We start from the raw sequence: 22,232 nt of genomic DNA on the forward strand, positions 1-22,232 counted from the left end.
GCGAGAGAGTGGGGGAGAAATTTCTAGTCCAGATTCTAAATAGAAGTAGCTGGTTATTAGATGTCTGACATTGTCTAAGAACACTCCCTATATTAGCTCATGATATCCTCACAATAAAATTTGGGGGTGGTTACTAATATCATCCCCGTTTTGTAGTGAAAGATTAAATAAACTGTCTAATATCACATAGTCATGGTAAACATAACCTTCCTGCTTAAAGAAACCTGTAAATATTGCTCCCACAAAGAGACTTAAGCATGACAAAGATGCAGAATAGACTCTCCCGGTAGAGCCCAGAGCAGCCATTCCTCGTGGAGGTGGAGAGCGTGGCCTGGCTCACGGCATCCATTTCAGCCCTCTTCTTTTCTGTGCTTGACTGTCCTCCTCTAGTGCAGAATCTGGTTCGCTAAAAAGTACATTTCTCAGATTCCTGGGCAACCACGTTCTGTATGCAAATTTGGTTCTTTCATTTAGCTGCCCTTGTGCAGGATTGGGAAGGCGGAAGGTAAATGTGGAGATCTCGCTGCTCCTGAGTCTGTGGTTGCTACAAGCATGGCCCTGAGAAATCGAGCTCTTCTCTAGCACTCAGCTAATGTCCACTCACTATCTTTAACAGGCAGTCAACAGGCCGTGGGATGGTAGAGGCAGTGACCCACTCCGCTTGCCATTGGCTGGTTATTGTCTTTGTGGGTGGAGAGGCAGCTGCTGCGGCCTGGACAAGCAGCCTTCTGCTCTCTGGTTGCAACTACTGTGTTGAGTTCTTGCACTCAGCAGGTCCCAGGGTGGCCTTTGTGAGAGAGGCAAAGGCAGCAGCCTTGTGAGGGAGTCAGTTAGGCAGTGACATCCTGGGGGGGCTGTTTCCAGAGGCCCAGTCTAGAGTCCATTTCTCCAGTACTGGATTTCCTGCATTAAATCTCTTTCCTCATAAAACATGTAGACTGATTCTGTTTTTCCACAGCTGACCTTGCCAACACATGTGAATTCCTAAACAAATACTGGTAACTTTTCTAACAATTAGTGATAAATGCCTTTGGAAAGGGGGTTGCTCTCTCAGCACAGATGGTCCAGGCAAGATTTTGGGCTATTAGATTTTCTTATTGTGTGGTATTTGTTATTAAGTGTTATTATTAGTGTGAAGGAAGAGGATACTTATCAGAACCAATTGACAATCTCTTGAAACGTATCACATTTGTGTGTACAGCAAAATATATCTTTTTCTCTTTAAAGCATGTGTGATTTTGCCATCCTCATCAGCCTCTTCTGATTCTTTCCATCCCCTAACTTCCTCCTCATCTCATTTTATTGATAGCATGCCCCTGTGCTTCCTTGATAATTAACCCATTCTTAAACTATCTATATTCTAATGACATTACCTGTTTTCTTGAATTAATCTCCAAATATAATTAGAAACTCCCTGAGAACATAGACCACATGTTGTTCACCAGTGTCTCCCCAGGGTTTAGCACAATGCCTAAAATGGAGCAAAACACTCAATACACATTATCTAATGAACAAATGAACATCTCCCTTCCAGGTATCATTGTATATGAAAACCTGCCCCCAACGATTAAAGAGGATATTCCAGTGATCAGAGTGGATAAATTCAGGCAAATATTGTCCCTTGGAGAATTACCATAATGAGGCAAATTTCTACCTGGGCGTGATACTCATTATATCTGTGCTGAAGACCCAGGGAGCTAGGAAAATATTATGCCTTTTTACAGAAATGAAGCAATTACTGTAAAAGATGTATTATGCAATCATCTTAGTAACCCAAACAGGAATATGAGCACACACTGTGAATAAAAAGACAGGCAAATTTTGCAAACAGGTGATTTTCCAAAGGATACAAACAGCTCTTATGCTAATGAGGCGGCCACAGTGTTGCATTGCCCAGTCTTCTTTCCCAAAGAAGGGCCAGCTGAAAATGTGCAGTTCCTCAAAGCAGGTTACAAGTACAGTTGCCAGTTATTTAACCTTCCCCTGTAAGGCTGAAGTTTTGACTACTCCCACTTTGCAGATGAACAACCTAAGGTCATAGAGGTGACACTATTGGCAAATGGCACAAAAGGCCTCAAGAGCTGGGTCTTTGGGCTTCAAGCTCAGCCCTTTCTGTACTGCATCACCACCTGTGTTCTCAGTTTAGCCAGATACAGGGTATGAACCACAGGGTATTGTAGGCACAAAAAGAACAACCATGACCCAGTTTCCTCTCTACAGAGCCAGGGCTCTGACCTGCCCTCAGGAACCCTAGAGGGTCAGGCTGTCCCTCTAGCCTTGCAGTAGATGTGGACTCTCAAAATGCAGGTTTCCCCAAAGCCTCAGGCCCACCTAGCTCAGATGATTACTTTCCAGCAAAGTGTAAATGACAAGGGCCCCATAGACGATCAAGGTTAAAATCAATACCCCTGTCTTAGTCTGTATTGAAAGTATGGGATCTGGAATCAAGGAGATGACAGTAAGTTTGGTCTTCTTGGATCTGTCCTCCCCAAGGATGCTTCATTCCTCTCCAGCACTGGCTTTAAAGAAGACATCAATGGGTTGTAAAGTGACTAGCAGAGAGGCAGCATACTATCACCCACTAGCTCTTCCCAGCGCCCCCTTGCAGCTACCTGGACCCCGAGCCCCACATAGGTGGGGCACTCACCATCCCTCCACACACACACACACACACACACACACACACATTTGTTCTCTACCACATGACTCTTCCTGTCCCTCAGCTCTCCTCTGACCACACTACTGGCCTCTTTCCTCGTCACTCTGTCACAGAACCTTGTTCTTTTCCTTCCTATCCCTTCTCACAAGTTGCAAGAATGCATTTACTTCTTTGCTTAGTGTTTAAAGTCTGTCTTAGTTGTCTGTAAGCTTTAGTTCAAAAGGAATCATATTGGTCTTGCTAAGCACCATGGCTCCTGCGCCTTCCCCAGTATCTGACAGATGGTTGAATTTCAGCTGCTAAATGAACAAATAATGCATGAGTGCATGAAGGGATGGGTAGATAAGCTCATGGGATGAGTCCCATGAGTAAGATGATTGTGATGCCCAGGTGGGAGGAGAAAACACCATGAGAACTGGACATCTAATGACTGGAAATTTTCTTAACGTGTGTTCCTCACACTCAAATAGGGATAAGCTTTGGGAGAGGTTTTCACACGGAAATTTCACACACGTAAGAGCTATTCAGAAGTAAAATGAATTGCCATAGCAGTAATTGTTTCTCAGTTTCTGGAGGTGTTCAAGAACCAGCTAGACGGTCTCTTGTCAGAAGTGTTGTGGGGTAGAAAAGAGATTCCTGCATTTAAAAGGGCTTTGTACTGATGGTGACTTAGGATACTTCCTGCTCTCTGATTCTGATTCCAGGTGCCCTTTCTTCTGTTGAGATGGAAGCGGCATTCATAACCTTTCCTCTTTTTTCCCCCCCTAAATATGCCATTGACTGATATATTTCTCTACTCTGCTTTCTTCTTCTGGGGATATAGATGAGGTCTTGTCTGAAAACTTTCTGGACTATAAGAACCGTGGAGTCAATGGTTCTCATCGGGGCCAGATCATTTGGAAGATTGATGCCAGCTCTTACTTTGTGGAACGTGAGTACTTTTCTCCATTCTTGTTGCTTGGCGGACATGGATGAAACAAAATTCAACTCCTTTGTTCTTTGCTCTGTTGTGCCACCTCCAATAGGAAATGGCCATATAAAAGAGAGATACAGATTTAATGAGATCCTTAAAAATATTTTCAGTAGTGAGTTGTGAAGTTGACAGTAGTTGAATAACAGCCATCCAACCAGCCCAGAGGGCTACGCTACCCCTGTAATACCAAGGTAAAAAAAAAAAAAATTGGCTTATATTCAAAAGACTCTGGCTCATGTCCCTAACTTTCACTCCATGGTCCCTCCAGGTATTTCCAACTTTGTCATAGTTAGACCATGTCCTCTCAATATGCATCCCATCTTCCTTGCCTTGCCTTTGTTTGACCCAGTCCTTCAAGACTTCTTGCCCGTGTCCCCAGCATGTTGGCAATATTCCACATGTTGCCTTGACTTTTGGCTCAGGCCACAACTCCTTAGGCTGGAGATGATACATTAGTACTGCTAGCCTGCTTCTTTGATTTTTGACCTACTGATGTTTCTGGATATATAAACTTGTTATCATGTATCTTATTTAGATGTTTTCTAATATTTCTTTTGTCTTTGAAAATAAATCATGAACAACCCCTTTGAGTCCCCTTCCACTGTGGGAGCTTTTCTGTCCTCTCGATAAATCCTGCTTTCTTTCTTTTCTTTTCTTTTTTTTTTTGAGTTGGAGTCTCACTCTGTCGCCCAGACTGGAGTGCAGTGGCTACTCCCGGCCACTGCAGTCTCGACCTGCCAGGCTCCTGCGATCCTTCCGCCTCAGCCTTCCAAGTAGCTGGAACTACAGGTGCGCGCTACCACGCCTGGCTAATTTTTTGATTTATTGTAGAGATGAGGTCTCGCCAAGTTGCCCAGGCGGGTCTTGAACCCGCGGGCTCAGGCAATTGACTCATCTCGGCCTCCCAAAGTGGGGGATCACAGGCTGAGCCACCGAGCCTGGCCTAAATCCTGCTTTCTAAAACAGAAAGAGAAAATAAATCATTTTCAGACTTATGGCAAGGATTTTTCATGGGTCCCCATGCTGATGAGGAAATGCCTACATGGGCTTCATGTTTGTTCACTGAAAGAATGCACAGATTACCTTGAGTCCACAACTCCTTCTCTTTCACTTGAGGATGAAATGATTTCAAGGAAAAATTTCTTCATCCACTTTCTGGTTTTTAGCAAATATTCAATGTGGCATGTCTGAATGGAAATGGAATAATCTGTTATCCCAGCTATCCAGTTTTCAGACGAAAAGATACATGGTAGCAATTCAAAGTTATCCATTTTCATTGAACTTGTGAACTAAGAAAAACTCTATTCTCAGGCATATTTTGCATCCATTTCCATTTGCTCTTATTTTCTTTCATTCACTTGATATTCTGTAAGACCTACTATATTCCAAGGACCATAGGTGTGAAGATAAAAGTCCTGGTATGTCTATCTTTCAGAAACTTGTGGTGTTTCTGGCCCCAGAAATGGCACCAATGCCTCTTTTTTTGTGTTGGCTCATGCAGAATAAATAGATAATGAAGAAATTTTATGCTATCAGAGTATAGAGGGAATATGATTTTATGAAGTGTGATTGCTGGCCCTTGTCTTTGAGATAGACATAATAAAATTTCTAGCACAAGAATTTATTTTCCTTAATATGCTTTCTGATTCTGGCTTTTCTCCTCGCTAATCTATCCTGCACAGTGATACTAGACAAAATGCCTGAAACCCAATTCTGCTACCATCTGCCCAGAAGCTTCCCAGCTCCTCTTTCCTGCTGCATCAGCTGAAACCTCTCTGCCCAGCTGCCAAGCCCCAACATAAACTCACCCTCAGCCCTCCACCCTACTTTCCTATCCTCCCCAGCAGACACCTTTAGTCCTAATCATTCTGATCTCTCCCCTACCCAATAAACAGCATCATTTAGCATAAGAAATATGGACTTGTTTGAAGTGTAAAGATGACTACAGCAAGTTATACCTAATATGAACTTCCTAAATTTCAATAAGAATAGAAAGGATTAAAACTTACATTAGAAAGATTGATAGACATGATAATCAACTATACACACCAACCTACACTGGAAGTCAGGTAAGAGAGTTTTTACCCATTTTCTTTCTTTGGGTTCTAATTGAGAAATAGACACAGGACCCAATTTAGCATCAAAGTATGGTAGCATTTCTCAGTGGTACAGATACAAGCACAACTTGCAAGTTTTTATCTTTTTAAAGTTAGGGAGATAAGTATCAAGGAAAAGGAAATCTTTGGGTGGGAATTTCAATATATTTAATTCAAAGTCAACAGCCAGTAACCACATCCCATAAAGCTATGTCCCTTCTTTATTTTCATAGTATATGATCTCCTAATTGTCACCTCATTTGCATGAGCCAAGACACCAAAAAAAAAAGAAAATTTGTGTCATAAACTCATCCAGCAAGAGTACCATTCCCTTCAAAGCAGTTTTTTAAGATTTTTGTAACATATGTAGAACATTCCTTATATACTTATCTCAAATAACAAACCATTTCATATAACTATCTTCATCAGCAATATGAAAACATAACTTAAATATTATTAGAAAGACATTTTAATATAAAGTCAGCTGTTTATAATATGTAAACATTGGTATAATTGAGTGAAAGCATATTAAACTCCAAATACTAGTATTTCATAAAAAACAAGTGACTTGTTTTTCAAAATAGCTAGAAGTTGAACATTTTAGAAAAATGACAAGATAAAAATATTCTTGTGCATACTTGAGAAAATTCTGGTCCTTGATATACCTGTTGGAATAGCAATGTTCCCGTGTTTTCAAAAAATAGATAATAGTGAAATGGAAAGGGCAGATATTTACATTTTACAAATATACCAGATGAATGATCACTATATTAAGAATGTGTTATTCTATACTAATGTAATATAATTTGTCACAAAGTAAACATATATCAAAGCAAAGCCTAATTTATTTTGCAAATGATTAGAATATTATCTCAGGGTACACATATAAATTAAATAAATTAAGATGCTATAATAAATATAGCTTTAAGGGTCTGAATGCATTAAAATTGTATATCATATGCCATATATGTTTATATTTTTGTGTGAAATACTTTGCATTCTCAAAACTGTATGATTGTGAAGGTTTCAAATTAACAAGTAAGGAGAGATTAGATGCACAAAACATTCTGATATGGCTATTCTTCAATAATACATCAAAGCATCAAAGATCCTCTTGCTATAGTAAAAATGCAGAATCCAAACCATTATCCAAAAGGTTACAAAAATTTTTATTTTGAACCAAAAATAAGACTCTTTGCGGTCTCCTGGTAGTAACAAACACATTAATCTAATTAGTAAATTATACTCCCTTAAAACTAAAAATAATTTTGCAAACACTAAACATTGGCCAGTTTTAAGTGTTGAAACAACAGAAGGTCATTCTTTCTACTTGGGGATTAAATTAAAATGAAAAAATAAAATGAGGTTTTCATTTTATTTATTTTTTTTCTCATTAGTTTTTCTCTTTTACTTATTTTATGTGTGTGTGTGAGAGTGGAGATATATTGCAGGTGACCTGTAGATGACCTGGAGTCTATAGTGTTCTAGCAGCACATTCCTTTTGGGGTAGTGATTCAATTTAGAAGTAGGCAATTGCTATTGGTTTATACAATTTTTTAATTATCTGGCTAAATCATATTTTGAAAGTACCACCAAATTAGCAGTATTCTAAACAAATCTTTTCTGCACTTTCCAAGGAGTTACATATTTGATAAAATACTAAAGAAAATAACGCCTGAATCATTTCCTATTCTCTGGCATAACTTTTCTCAAGTAGGCACCTGGCTGTTTGACTGTAGTAATAATGGCTGTAATATGAGAACTGTAAAGATGCACATTCTAACACTGACAAAAGATAAAACTAGTGAAATTTTAACTTGACCCATCCTGATAAGATCTTACAGTGCTGTATTGTTATAGTAACCCAACAACTGTTGTTCTTTAGTATGTGCAGTTGGGTTCAGCAGTCCAATCTCAAACTTTCAGAAATGATTACCATAGACCTTGTTGGTCAGGTACTCCTATCAGAAGTCCTTCAAAGTCAGGGCTTGGGTTGCCCAGAAACACTGAGGTGATCCTGACAAAGAGAGCATCTTTGTCTTGATCTCTGACCCAGATCTGCTTTGTATATCTCTCTGCTCTGTGTCTCAAATGTTAATAGGAAGAACTGAGCAGTGTGCCCAAAGTAACCACTGATTACAGAAAAAAAAAACAAAACAGACCACTCCCAAAGAGGCCTCTTTCATAAGGCACTGCCTTCTCACAACTGTCTAGGTGTAAACAAGAAATCCAGAGTCGCCGGGCTCGGTGGCTCAGCCTGTAATCCCGTGCCTTTGGGAGGCTGAGGTGAGTGGATTGCCTGACCCCGTGGGTTCGAGACCCGCCTGGGCAGCGAGACCTCATCTCTACAATAAATAAAAAAATTAGCCGGGCGTGGTAGCGCACGCCCATAGTTCCAGCTACTTGGAAGGCTGAGGCGGAAGGATCGCCGGAGCCCAGCAGGTCGAGGCTGCGGTGGCCGGGAGCGGCCGCTGCACTCCAGTCTGGGCGACAGAGTGAGACTCCAACTCAAAAAAAAAAAAAAAAGCCGGGCTCGGTGGCTCAACCTGTAATCCCACGCCTTTGGGAGGCCCATCTCTACCCTTGCTTCCTAGTGTGGAAATCTGACCCGGATTCACACTCAGATTGCTACCTGCTCTGATTTCATAATCGTCAGAACATCCCTCAAGCCCCATTCAGCACATTAAATCCTTTTCTGTCATATCATCTGTCTTAATCCATTCAGGCTGCTATAACAAACTACCTTAGACTGGGTAATTTATAAATAAGAGAAATTTGTTTCTCACAGTTCTGGAGACTGGAAAGTTCCAAATCAAGGCACCAACAGGTTTTGTTATCTGATGAGGACTCCCTCTGCTTCAAAGATGGAACCTCCTTGCTGTACCCAAGCATGGCAGAAGGGGCCAAAGGGGATAGGGTGCTCACTTCAACCTCTTTTAATTCCGTTCAGATCATCATCCCAAATTTTAAATACATGCAGTGGTCCCTGATTATACGTAACAGAAAATATAAGCAACTAGTCCTGCTCGAAGTTTGTATTGCCACTTCCTTGAAACTGGTGAGATGAGCTTTACAAAGGTGGAGGTCATCAGAATTTGCCTTCTCCCTCTGAGCTTCAGCAAGTGGCTTCCAAGGAAGAAAAAACATGATAACCATAGCCGCTTGTGGGATCAACACCTCATCACTCCTAGGGAGGCCCTCTGAATTCTGAGATTTTGTTTTTCTCTATAAAGTGAAAGTAATGTATGTCCCTCACAAGGTGGCCCCATGAAGATGAACAGGGAGAGCACAGGTGAAGTGCCCATCCATGTGTCTGAGAGAGCAAGTCCTTAATCAGCACCAGGTCTGCTGCCATAATTAGATGGCTTTAAATTAGGGCTTGTGGATGTCGCTGTGAGAGGAGTTGGGGTGGGAATGTCCATGGTGTTTTGCTGACAACTGTGACATGATGGATTTATGCGGAGAGTTTTCTTCAGAGAAATCATTTGCAACAAAAGTTGGAGACTGAAGTACACTGTGGAAAAGCAGGGCTCTCGGGGAGATGGTTGTTTTCCCTTCCTTGGCATTCTGGCACATGTCCTGTGGTGATGCAGCCAGAGCCAGGACAAGCTTGCTGGGGCGAGAGACACCCAGTTTTGTGATTGGGCACAGGGGCTTCATGAGGCTACAATCGAAGTGGTTAAGGTGACACATTGCTAGAGTGTTTTATTTGAACCTGGGCATTTTTACCAGGGTTTCTCTGCCTTTAGTAGTGGTATGGCTAAGGACTGCACCATGGGTTGCCATCTCCAGTCACTGTTTTGTCACTTCCAAGGAGGTATCCCCATTTGTGTAAACACTGGGGCCACAAACTCTAAGCCCTTAAGAAAGTTAAGTCTACTTGGGAAGACAAAATACAATCTGTGTAACATAAAACTGTGATGATTATGCTGTTTCTCAAGTTTTCTATTAGGGAAAAAGGATGGCTCCATATATGAATTTGCAAGACACTGTGCATTTATATTATTGGAGCATCTTATTTTTGTTATATAACTCCCTGGAAACTGTGACTCTCTCCCCTGCCCACCCAGTTTAATACTATACTAAAGTGAAATCATGGTTAAAATTATACCGTTTGACAGTCATAAAGTAATTTTAGTGTTGCTTATGTTTTCACTTATGTTGCCTACATTTTCAGAAAAGAATATACAGTTAACAGTGATACTCCTAAGATTCTTTTTCCTCTTTCATCTGTGTCTCTCTTTCATCTCTTCACCACACAATTTCCCTGGTGTCCCTCCCCACTAAGCTTCTCCATAAACCTGCCTCTGGCTAGAGCTCATACTTGTGCTGGTCTTCTCTTCCTTGTTTTCTTCAAATGTTGCTTTAAAAGCCCAAAAGAAGTAATCATTCTAGAGAAGAACCCCCTTTGGCTGGTGGAAGAGGGAACCCAAGCTGCCAAATCCATAATTAATCACTCTTTACAGACCTGTGAAAGGGTTAGAAATATTCCTGCAGTGATAGTTTTGTCCTTTTGAGGTTTTCATGTATCATACTTTATCATATGTTTGCTATTATACATCTTGTGTGTTAATGGAATATATATAGAATATGACAGCAACTAAAGGGTAAGATTGGGGAGACACAGTGGGGTGGGCAGAGTGGCACCATCAGAGTCATGCAGGTAGTGCACTTCACAATGTGTGGAAGGAAACAGAACTGTGGCTGGAATTCAGGAAAAGCTGAGAAGTATGCAAAAGATCAGGTTGCTTAGCTTTTATGTAGTCTAAGAAACCACCACTTATTATTATTATTATATTTTAATTTTAGGATGATGTGTTAAAAATGGGTTTAGTGACTACCTTGAGAGGCAACTTGAGGGAAATGTATCAGCTGTCAACAATCCCAGCCAAGGCCTGCAGCTTGAGACAGAGGAGAAGCAGAGAACTGACAGAGGTTGCAGTTGCCTCTGGGCTGCATAGGACTGCCAGAGGCCAACTTGAGAGTTCAGCACTTCTGAGAGAGACCATGAGACAACAGGGGTGTGGCAGTGGAGGTCAGACCCCTAGGTGGGAAGAAAAGACAAAACAGTGAGGAGACACTGGGTCAACCCACAGGAGAAGCCACACTATGGTGTGCAATCACCTCTCAGCATGTCAAGGGTTCCATTATATCTGGGGGGAGTGTCAAAATAAACCTGCAGTCCCTGGAGGTCTCAGTCTCTTGGACTAAATAACCAGGAGTTACTGAACACCATTGCAGAAAACAATCAGAAAGATATAACCAAATCATTCAATTCAGAGTCCCAGCAATACAAACAGAGTGTGTCAAGAAGGGATTAAGATAGCCAACATGAAGCAGCTAGAGTGAGTTTCTCCTACAGAGTAAACCAAGATAGTATTTCCTCAGCACTCAGAGAGGAACAGATATAGTAGCATGCCCCATGAGTCTCCAAATAACCATGATAATAACCACTTAGAGCAAAGAAGAAGAAAAAAAAATCTACTGGCCTGGGCTGGAACTGACTAGACTCTTGCCTACAGTACCACAGTCCACCACAGCCTCTAGACACAGTGAAGAAGGTGAGTGAGAGGAACTCAGGAGTTTGGTGTTCCTGCCATGAACCTGCAGGGCCCTCTGAGCCTTGTGGAACTCCAGTCCCTCACAAGAAACTGCCTTATTCACAGACATGCTCTGCCATGGAGTGGTGCAGGAAAAAAGCCTTGAGCAGGACCAGACACTATTTCCCAGGAACTCAACCTTCGCAGGGTGGAGTGGTTATTTTCCAGCTGGTGTGGGAGAGAACAGGCCCCAAAAGCAAACTCTGCAGATGCAGACAGTTCCTGACTGGGCAGGTAGCCTGAGAACGCCCAAAGTCCTCAGGGTTGCTACACCTTGTCATTCAGATCATAGATTGGCTGAGGCCAGGGCAGAAGCTGGGTGGGATGCATTGCCATAGCAACCCCACCCCTTGTGAGCTCTTCTGTGCCTGCTCTGAACAACAGTGTTACCCCAGTGGCCTGGGACTTCCTTCTAATCCCCACTGGGTTAGCTAAGAGTGCACACGTGTGGGGTGCTTCAACTCCTTTCCTCTGCACCCTGCACAAAGAGAGAAAAACTTGGGAAAAAATAGAGAGAACTTGGGAAGTTCCCAGAGTCCTGCCCTCAACCTAGGCTGGCTGGGCATTTCCTTGGAGCAATACTTGCCAAGGAGAAACCCTACAGATGCCATCACAGCTGACTTTCTCTCACAAGCACCACCGCTTGACCAGAGGTCAGCAGTACAACCCACCACACTGGATACAATACCTCAGCTTTTGGGAAGGTCTGATCTCAAACACCAGCTAACAACACTTTCCAAGATGCTCCAGCCACTCAGGACACCTTAAACCAGTGCAGGTACACAGCACAGAGCTGCCACGTCTGGCAATTGAAAAACTCATCACACCAAGGCTATATATATTCAAGGTAATCCCACAGTGCCTACATCAACCCCCTGCCAATCTCAAATAAGAAGAAATTATCTAGCCAGGCTCGGTGACCCAGCCTATAATCCCATGCCTTTGGGAGGCTGAGGTGAGTGGATTGCCTGAGCCCACGGGTTCAAGACCTGCCTGGGCAGCGAGACCTCATCTCTACAATAAATAAAAAAATTAGCCGGGCGTGGTAGTACGTGCCTGTAATTCCGGCTACTCGGAAGGCTGAGGCAGAAGGATCGCTGGAGCCCAGCAGGTCAAGGCTGCGGTGGCCGGGAGCGGTCACTGCACTCCAGTCTGGACGACAGAGTGAGACTCCAACTCAAAAAAAAAAAGAAGAAGAAGAAGAAATTATCTGCCCAAATGAGAAGAAACCAGAAAAATATAATTCTGGCAATATAAAAAAACAGTTCTCCATCACCCCCAAACAACCACACCAGCTCTTTTTTTTTAAACCAGGATTTATTGAGAGGTCAGAAAAGCTCTCAGAGTGGGAGGAAACCAAGGGGATTGCTCAAGACCATGCCAACTCTTAAGCAACAAACCCTAACCAAAATGAAATTCCAGATATAGAATTCAAAAGGTGTGTTACAAAATTGATCACTGAACTTTAGGAGAAAATTGAAAACCAAAGAAATTTTTAAAAAGATTCAAGACATGAATGATAAATTCTCCAAAAAGATAAACAGCTTTAAAAAAAGAAGAAGAAGAAAAGCTGAAATTCTGGAAATGAAAGAAACATTTAGGAAAGTACAATGCAGTGGAAAGTTTTAACAGTAGACTAGAACAAATAGAAGAAAGGACCTCAGAGCATAAAAACAAAGTTTTTGAATTAACCCAATCAGAAAACAATAAAGAAAAAAGAATCAAGAGACCAGAATAAAGTCTCCAAGAAATATGGGTTTATGTAAAATGTTCAAACCTGCCTGGTGCAGTGGCTCATGTCTATAATCCCAGCATTTTGGGAGGTGGAGGCAAGACGATTGCCTGAACTCAAGGGTTCAAGACCAGCCTGAGCAACATGCTGTGACCTTGTCTCTACAATAAATCAAAAAATAAAAATCAGCCAGGTACGGTGGTGCATGCTTGTGGTTCCAGCTACTCAGAAGGCCTGAGGCAGAAGGATCACTTGAGCCCAGCAGGTCAAGGCTGCAGTGGCTGTGAGCATACCACTGCACTCCAGAGACTCCAACTCAAAAAAAGTTCAAACCTTAGACTCATAGGTGTTCCTGAGATAGAAGAGAAAGCAACAGGTTTGGAAACCCTATTTGAGGGAATAATGAAGGAAAACTTGCATGGCCTTGCCAGAGATCTAAACATCCAGATTCAAGAAGTGCAAAAAGTCCCCCAGAAGATTCATTGCAAAATGGTCATCCCCAAGGTATATAGTCATCTGGCCATGCAAAGTTAATGTGAAGGAAATAATCTTAAGAAAAATGAGACAAAGCATAAAATAACGTACAAAGGTAAACCTATCAGACTAACAGCAGACTTCTCAGAAGTTCTACAAACCAGAAGGGAGTGGAATCCCATCTTCAATCTCCTCAAGCAGGATAACTGTCAGCCAAGGATTGTGTATCTTGCAAAGCTAAGTTTCATAAATGAAGGAGAAATGAAGTCCTTTGCAGACAAGCAAATGCTGAGGGAATTTATCATAATTAGACTGTTTCTACAAGAAATACTCAAAGGAATTCTAAACACTGAAACAAGGGGTTGAAATACACCAGTAGAAAAATGCTGGAAATTATAAAGTTCAAAAGTCTTTTCTACACCAACAAAATAGAGAAAATAAATAAAGTAGCCAGATAACAACCAGTATGATAAATAGTATATATCATTATTAACTCTAAACATAAATGGTCACAGTACCTCACTAAAAAGATATAGACTGGCAGAATGGTTTACAAAACAAAAACGCAACCCAAATATCTGCTACCTTCAAGAGATCCACACTAACTGACAAAGACTCCTATAGACTCAAGGTAGAGGAGTGGGGAAATATATACCACACAAATGGAAACCAAAAACAAGCAGTAATAACCATTCTCATATCAGATAAAATAGACTTTAAATTAACAACAGTAAAGAAAGACAAATATAGCTATTAATAATGATAAAGGACTCAATCCAATGAGATGACATAACAATTTTAAATATATATGAACCTAACACCACAGCCCCCAGCTTTATAAAACAAATTCTACCAGACCTAAAAAAAAAAAAAGAAGAAGAGATAGCAATGCAATAATAGTGGGAGACTTTAACACTCCACTGACAGCAATATGCATATTATCAAGGCAGAAAGTCAACAAACATTGGTGCTAAACAGGACTTTAGAGGAAATGAAACTAACAGACATCTACAGAACATTCCATCCCAAAACTACAGAATATATATTTTTCCAATCAGCACATGGAATATTCTCCAAGATACATCATATGATAGGCCACAAATCAAGTCTTAATAAATTTTAAAAAGTCGAAATTGTATCAAGCAACTTCTCAGAACACAGTAGAATAAAACTAGAAATTAACTACAAGAGGAATTCACAAATTCAAACAAAAACATAGAAGTTAAACAGTTTGCTCCTGAATGATCCTTGGGTCAACAGTGAAATCAAGATGGACATTTTAAAATTTCTTGAAATGAATGACAACAATGAAACAAGCTATCAAAACCTCTGGGAAACAGCCAAACTCTGCTCAGAGGAAAATATGCAACACTTAGGGACTACATTAATAAAATTGAAAGATTCTATATTGACAACCTAATATCACACATTAAGGAATTAGAAAAACACAAACAAACCAAACTCAAAGCTAGTAGAAGAAAAGGAATAATGAAGATTACAGCAGAACTGAATGAAATTGAAATTTAAAAAATACAAAGGATCAATGAAACAAAAAAAAATGGTTCTTCGAAAAGATAAACAAAATTGATAGACCACTAGCCAGACAAATAAATGAAGAGAGAAAACTCAAATTAGCTCAATCAGAAATGAAAAAGGAGACTTTACAACTGAGACAATAGAAATTCAAAAGATAATTTGAGACTATTATGAACACCTCTATGCAAACAAACTAGAAAATTTAGAGGAAATGGATGCATTATTGGAAACATACAACCCCCCAACCTTGAATCAGGAAGAAATAGAAACCCTGAACAGATCAATAATGAGTAGCAAGATTGAAACAGTAATTAGAAGTCTCCCAATAAAAAAAGAGTCCAGGAACTGATGGACTCACAGCTGAATTCTACCAGACTTTCAAAGAATTGATACCAATTTTACTGAAGTAATAATACAAGATTGAAGAGGAGGGAATTATCCCTAACTCACTTTATGAAGCCAGTATCACTCTGATACCAAAGCCAGGAAAAGACACATCAAAAAAAGAAAACTACAAACCAATATCCCTTATGAACATAAACACAAAAATTCTCAACAAAATATTAGCAAGCCAAATTTAATATCACATAAAGAAAATAACACATCACAGCCAAGTGGGTTTTATTCCAGGGATAGAAGAGTGGTTCAACATATTCAAGCCAAGAAGCATGATCCACTACATAAATAGAATTAAAAACAAAAATCATATGACCGTTACAATAGACACAGAAAAAGCATTTGATAAATCCAGCATCCCTTCATAATAAAAACCCTCAGCAAAATAGGTATAGAGAGAACATTCCTCAAAATCATAAAAGCAATATACTGCAAACCTACAGTCACTGTCACCCTGAATGGAGAAAAGTTGAACACATTCTCCCTCAGAACTGGAAAAAGGCAAGGATGCCCACTTTCACCACTACTACTCAACATAGTACTGGAAGTCCTAGCCAGAGCAATCAGGCAAGACAAAGAAATAAAGAGTATCCAAATTGGAAAAGAAGAAATCAAACTATGCCTGTATGCTGACAATATGATCTTATACCCAGAGAAACCTAAAGACTCTTCCAAAAGACTCCTAGACTTGATAAATGAATCTGGTAAAGTTTCAGGATGCAAAATGAACATACACAAATCCATGGCCCTGCTGCACAGCAATAGCAACCAAGCTGAGAATCAAATCAAGAACATAATTCCATTTACAGTAGCAGCCCAAAAACTAAGATTCCTAGGAATACATTTGACAAAGAAGGTGAAAGATCTCCACAAGGTGAACTACAAAACTCTGATTAAATAAATTGGAGAAGACACAGACAAATGGAAAAACATCCCATGTTCATGGATTGGAAGAATCAACATTAGTAAAATGACCATATTACCCAAAGTAATCTACAGATTCAATGCAATCTCTATCAAACTACCATTTTTCACAGTATTAGAAAAAAAATCCTGAAATTCATATGAAACAAAAAAGAACCAGAATAGCCAAAACAATCCTCAGCAAAAAGTACAAAACTGGAGGCATCACATTACCTGACTTCAAATTATGCTACAAGCCTGTAGTAACCAAACATCATGGTAATGGTACAAGAGCAGACACATGGACCAGTGGAACAGAATAGAGAATTTAGAAATAAACCCAAATACCTATAACCAACTGATCTTTGTTTGACAAAACAGACAAAAACATGCATTGGGGAAAGAACACCCTATTCAACAAATGGTGCTTGGAAAATTGGATAGCTACATGCAGATAAATGAAACTTGATCCCTATCTCTCCCCACATATACAAATTAAGATGGATTAAAGGCTTAAATGTCAGACCAGAAACTGTAAGAATCCTAGAAGAAAACCTAGGAAAAATTATGGATATTGGCCTAGGCAAAGAATTTATGGCTAAAACCCCAAAGGAAAATATAACAAAAACAAAAATAAATAAGTGGAACTTAATTAAACTAAAAAAAAAAGTTTCTACACAGCAAAAGAAATAATCAACAGAACAAACAGGCAACCTACAGAATGGGAGAAGATATTTGCAAACTATATATCTGACAAAGGACTAACCATCCAGAATCTACAAAGAACTCAAACAAATCAGCAAGACAAAAGCAAATAACCCCATTAAAAAGTGGGCAAATGACAAGAACAGGCATCTCACACACACACACAAAAATAGACAAACGGCCAACAAACCTCTGGAAAAATGCTCAACATCACTCATAATCAGGGAAATGCAACTTAAAACCACAATGAAATACCACCTTACACCAGTCAGAATGGCTATTATTAAAAATCAAAAATAATAGATACTGGCACCAATGCAGAGAAAAGGGAACACTTATACACTGTTGGTGAGAGTGTAAATTAGTATAACCTCTATGGAAATCAGTATGGATATTACTCAAAGAATTAAAAGTAGGTCTACTATTTGATCCAGCAATCCCACTACTAGGTATCTACCCTAAGAAGCAGAGGTTGTTATATAACAAAGACACCAGCACCTGCATGTTCATTGCAGCACAATACACAATTCACAATTGCAAAAATGTAGAATCAACCTAAAGATCCACCAACCAATTAGTGGATAATGAAAAGATTTTATTTTATATATATAATGGAATACTATGCAGTCATAAAAAAGAATGAAATCACATCCTTTGCAGCAACATGGATGGAGCAGGAGATCATCCTAAGTAAACTGACTCAAAAACAGAAAACCAAATGCCACACATTCTCACTCATATGTGGGAGCTAAAAGGTCACAGAGGTGGAAATAATAGACACCGAGAACACCAAGAAGGGCAAAGCGGGGATGGGAGTTAGGGGTCAAAAAGGACCTATAGAGCATAGTGTTTACTATCTGGGGAATGCACCACCTGAGACCCAATTCCCACCCCTACATAATATATTCATGTTGCGAACACACATATATACCCTCTGAATCTAAAATTTTTTAAAAATCAGAAATTAAAATTAATAATAATAAAAATAAAAGATAGTGCCAGCTTCTAGTCAGATATATATCAGATTCTCCCAATGAGAGGAAAACAAATAAATTGTCAAGGCCCCACCAATCCACACTTAGACTTTTCTGGATTTGACTTGAGTTGCCAAGTCAGTGAGAATACAAACAGATATACTTGCCTCTCTTACCTACTCTGCTGGAGGCCTGCTAGGGACTGGGCTGACCTCTGGGGACCCAGATCTAGATGTGAAGGCTCCATCCCTGCCCACCAAGGCTCTCACATGACACTAGAGGGTACCAGAGCATACTTCTTACTGTGCCTTGTGTGAAATGAGAAGCCCCAACCCAGCTTTGGGGCAAGGACTTGGTCGCCTCCAAGTTGCAAAAACTTGGCCAGTTGGGAAGGAAGGATTGGACTTGGGGGCCAGGTGGCAGGAAAAACATCTGAAAAGGCACGAGGGCAGGTGGGAGGGTGGGGGTGAGGAGATAGGTGAGATAGAATTGGAAAAGAAAAGTTTCAGGGAAGGCGCCAGGATCAGAAGTTCTAAGTCGTTTAGACCGAAGCCTACAGAGTAGTACACAGAGCTGTTGAAATGCTTTAAGTAGAAAAAAATATCTTGATTAGACGTGCATTCTAAAAATTTCATCCTAGCAGCAGTGTGGAGAGTGGATGGTAGGCTGCCGACACCGGAGGCCTAAGCCCACCAAGAAACTATGGCATAAGCACAGGTGAAACATAAGGAGCATTTTGAATGAAAAAAAAAATGGAGGAGGCTGAATGAGAAAGAGGCTTAGGAGGTTAGATCAGCATGGTTTGGTGAGGGACTAGATGTGTGCATAGGGGAGAGGTGAGGGGTGGAGGGAAAATCGGCTGCCTCTATAGCACACCATCTAAGACGAAGAAGACAGAAGAGGACTAATTTAGGGAATTAAGAGGCTGAGTTCAGGCTGAAGCATCTGCAGGACTGGAAAGGGGCGGAAGGCAGTTTCCTGGACATGAAGTGCTCAGGAGAAGGTCCTGGCTTTGAAAGAGAGATGGGAAAGGAGCAAGCAGGTGGTGCCTGAAGTGAGACTGTAGACAACTGTTTGGGGAGAGCATGGTATTTCTCAAAGTGTGACCTGCTGAAGACTCCAGGAGATTCACTGGGGGTGGTGGGTAAGTACAAATTCCACAGGCAAGAGCTTTTATTGTCAATAAGCGTGCCATGTAATTCTGATATACTCATAAGTGTGAAGATGCCTGGTACAGTCTGCGAGGAGAGTTAAGGGTAGAATCCCAAGGAAGAACAAGAGGAAAACGAAGAAGGGAAAGAGAGGTAATTGAGCATGGTAGGTTAAGAATGGCCACAAGGCCAGGTTCAGTGGCTCAGCCTGTAATCCCACACTTTGGGAGGCTGAGGTGAGTGGATTGCCTGAGCCCATGGGTTCAAGACCCGCCTGGGCAACTTGGCGAGACCTCATCTCTACAATAAATCAAAAAAAATTAGCCGGGCATGGTAGCGCACACCTGTAGTTCCAGCTACTTGGAAGATTGAGGCAGAAGGATCGCCGGAGCCCAGCAGATCGAGGCTGCAGTGGCCGGGAGTGGTCACTGCACTCCAGTCTGGGCGACTGAGTAAGACTCTAACTCAAAAAAAAAAAAAAAAAAGAATGGCCAGAAATTCCTTGACACTCCTCCCATCGTGAGGCAGGCCCATATTCTCCCTCCTCAAGACTGAGCTTGTTTTCATACTGAAGTAATGTGCCAGCTTCCAGTCCATTCCTCAAGATTCTGAAAGTTTCCACTCACTACCTCTTGAGGTACTCATTCTTGGAGCCCTGAGACAGCTGTTCTGGGTGAAGCCCAGGCTAGCCACGTGCAGGGCTGCATGGAGAGAGCATGCCAGCCAGCCCAATGGTTCCAGCCATCCCCACCCAGGCAAGAGGCCACATCAGAGGTCCAGCCTCAGCTGCTGTCCATCACAACTGCATTTGAGACCCCAAGAGAGCCACCCAGCTGAACCCACACCTCACAGAACTTCGAGAAATAATAATAAAGTGCTGTTGTAAGTTGTCAAGTTTTGGGTTGATGCAACGGTAGTAACCAGAACATCAGGGAAACCAAAAAAGAGGAAGTCAGCGGAGGAGAAACCATCAGATGTTGTCCACACGACCCGCTGAGCACCTGCTCAGCTGACCTGTTGAGTCATGGAAATGGTCTAGAGTGCATCTGTCAGGTGTGGCCACATGGCAGCTGTGGTCTTTGACAAAATAATTCAGGGAGCTGATGAGAAAGATTGCGGACCAACAGTAGGGTGATCAGTACCTCCTGGTTTGCTGGAACTCTCCTGGTTTTGGCCCTCAAACTAGTCCCGTGTCCCAGGAAACTGCTCAGAACTGGATGCCCTGGAGTGGCGGGTGACCTTCTGGTGAGTCTGTACGATGAAGAAGATGCAAAAGGAATAAAGCAGTCCCCTAAAATGGCTGACCGTGAGCATGGTTCTGAGAAGGTAGCAGCATGAGGAACAGAACCAAAAGGAGGATTTTAAAGATCAGGGTGAGCTTGAACATGTTTATATACGGAGTGGAATGAGCTGTGAAAATAAGAACTCTCATTATTTAGTGCTTACAGGTGTCCAACGTCTTAGCAAGGATGTTACATCCTTTTATTCCATGCTGACAAGAATACCATGGGGTGGGCACCATGAGTTGGGCGCCATCACTATTGTATTTGATGAGAAAACTTATTTCCCTGAGAGACATGGTAGCTTGCCTGAGGTTCAGAGCTAGTATGTGGTGGAGATGGGACTTGAGCTGGGATTATCTGATGTGCGTAGTAGCACTGTGGGAGAGTATGGGAATGTTGGAGATGTGGGATGTAGAAGGGCAGTTTGATAGGCCCATGAGAAGTCAGAAGGGAACAGGATTCACAGAAGAGTGATGAGGTCAAACATTCCTAGAAACCCTTGACCACCAAGGGACGGGATGACCAGAAGTGTGGGTGTGACTGGTGTCAAGTACAGGGCAGGTGTCAAGGGAGGAAGAGATGGGAAGAAATGTACTTCTGCTAAACACTCTACCCCTTTTCACTCTACCCACAAGAAGGGAAATAAGAAGAAATTGGAAGAACTCAAGAGTGATTTCACCTACGCAGACATGGTAGTGTAGAATTAGAAATCTAAAAAAAAGAAAAGGTGATCTTCTCAAAGCCACTCGACACACAAAATGAAACTCCTTTGCTCAAAATCAGACACATGGAGCTAGAAACCTCAGCCAGGGTTGCTGAAGCCTTCCCTATCTCTGTCCCCAGAGAAGGCTTTCAACAACATAAGAAAAAGACTGTTATGCCCGTTTTGATCTTCACGAGATGGCCTGTTGCAGGTGAGGGTGGCAAGAGGCCAAATTTGGCAGCAAGAATATGGGGCAGACAAGGGACACTGACCTAACTAGGATGCTGTGTCTGGACCTGCAGCCAGCTGGGTGAGGCAGTGTCTAAAGGGTATGGCAAGCTGATCACCACGGTGTCCAATTAGACAGACAGACACAGCAGATGGGAACCAAGGTGGCTGCGGTCATTTCAGGAGGATGGCTTGTGCTCATCCCTGGGATCTATATGTGGGCTACAAGATCCAATCCCTGGGCTGCTGTCTAAGGCTACTGCCCTGAGTAGAGGAATAATATTCATAATACCAGCAGCCAGATTTTTCTGAGCTCTCCCCACATGCCTGGCATCATGCTGATTACCTTGAATATATTGCCCCATTTAATCTTTATGAAAACCCTAGAGGACAGATATTATTAGTTTCCCTTTTTGTTGATGAGGAACCTGTGGCACAGGAAGATAATGCAATTGATCTCATATCAATATGTACAGTTAACAAACGAATGATGGGACCAGGATGTGCTCCAAGGTGGCCTGCTTTCAGAGGCTGTCTTTTATCCACCGTGAAATCCTGATAAGTAGGCCCGTAGGGCTCCCACTACTAAGATGGAAGAACAGTGAAAATTTTTGGTCCCAAGGAGGGTTGGTCCTGGCTTATACACTGAATTGAATTTGAAGAAGGAGTCATTCCTGGAGTCTTTGCTTTTCTAGTGTGATTGACAAGGAAATTATTTGGTAATCAGAGTGAGAAGACAGACATCATGGGGGTATCAAATCCATGACAACAGGATATGGTGGTAAAAACAAATGGAAGGAAGGTCAAGATAGTTAATAT

The 22,232-nt window shown here is 41.4% G+C and overlaps 1 protein-coding gene across 1 annotated transcript in view; it reads left to right on the top strand.

The window, feature by feature from the left end:
• HECW1 (HECT, C2 and WW domain containing E3 ubiquitin protein ligase 1) overlaps positions 1–22,232 on the top strand; it is a gene marked incomplete at its 3' end in the record, with an annotated part of 437,085 nt that overhangs the window by 206,285 nt on the left and 208,568 nt on the right. The window contains exon 3 of the mRNA XM_021706110.1: positions 3,483–3,590. Coding sequence (XP_021561785.1) covers positions 3,483–3,590 — 108 coding nt within the window. The remainder of the gene's footprint in view (positions 1–3,482; positions 3,591–22,232) is intronic.

The sequence above is a fragment of the Carlito syrichta genome, unplaced genomic scaffold (assembly GCF_000164805.1).
Source record: "Carlito syrichta isolate Samal-C Ts95f unplaced genomic scaffold, Tarsius_syrichta-2.0.1 Scaffold315149, whole genome shotgun sequence".
Lineage (NCBI taxonomy): Eukaryota > Metazoa > Chordata > Mammalia > Primates > Tarsiidae > Carlito > Carlito syrichta.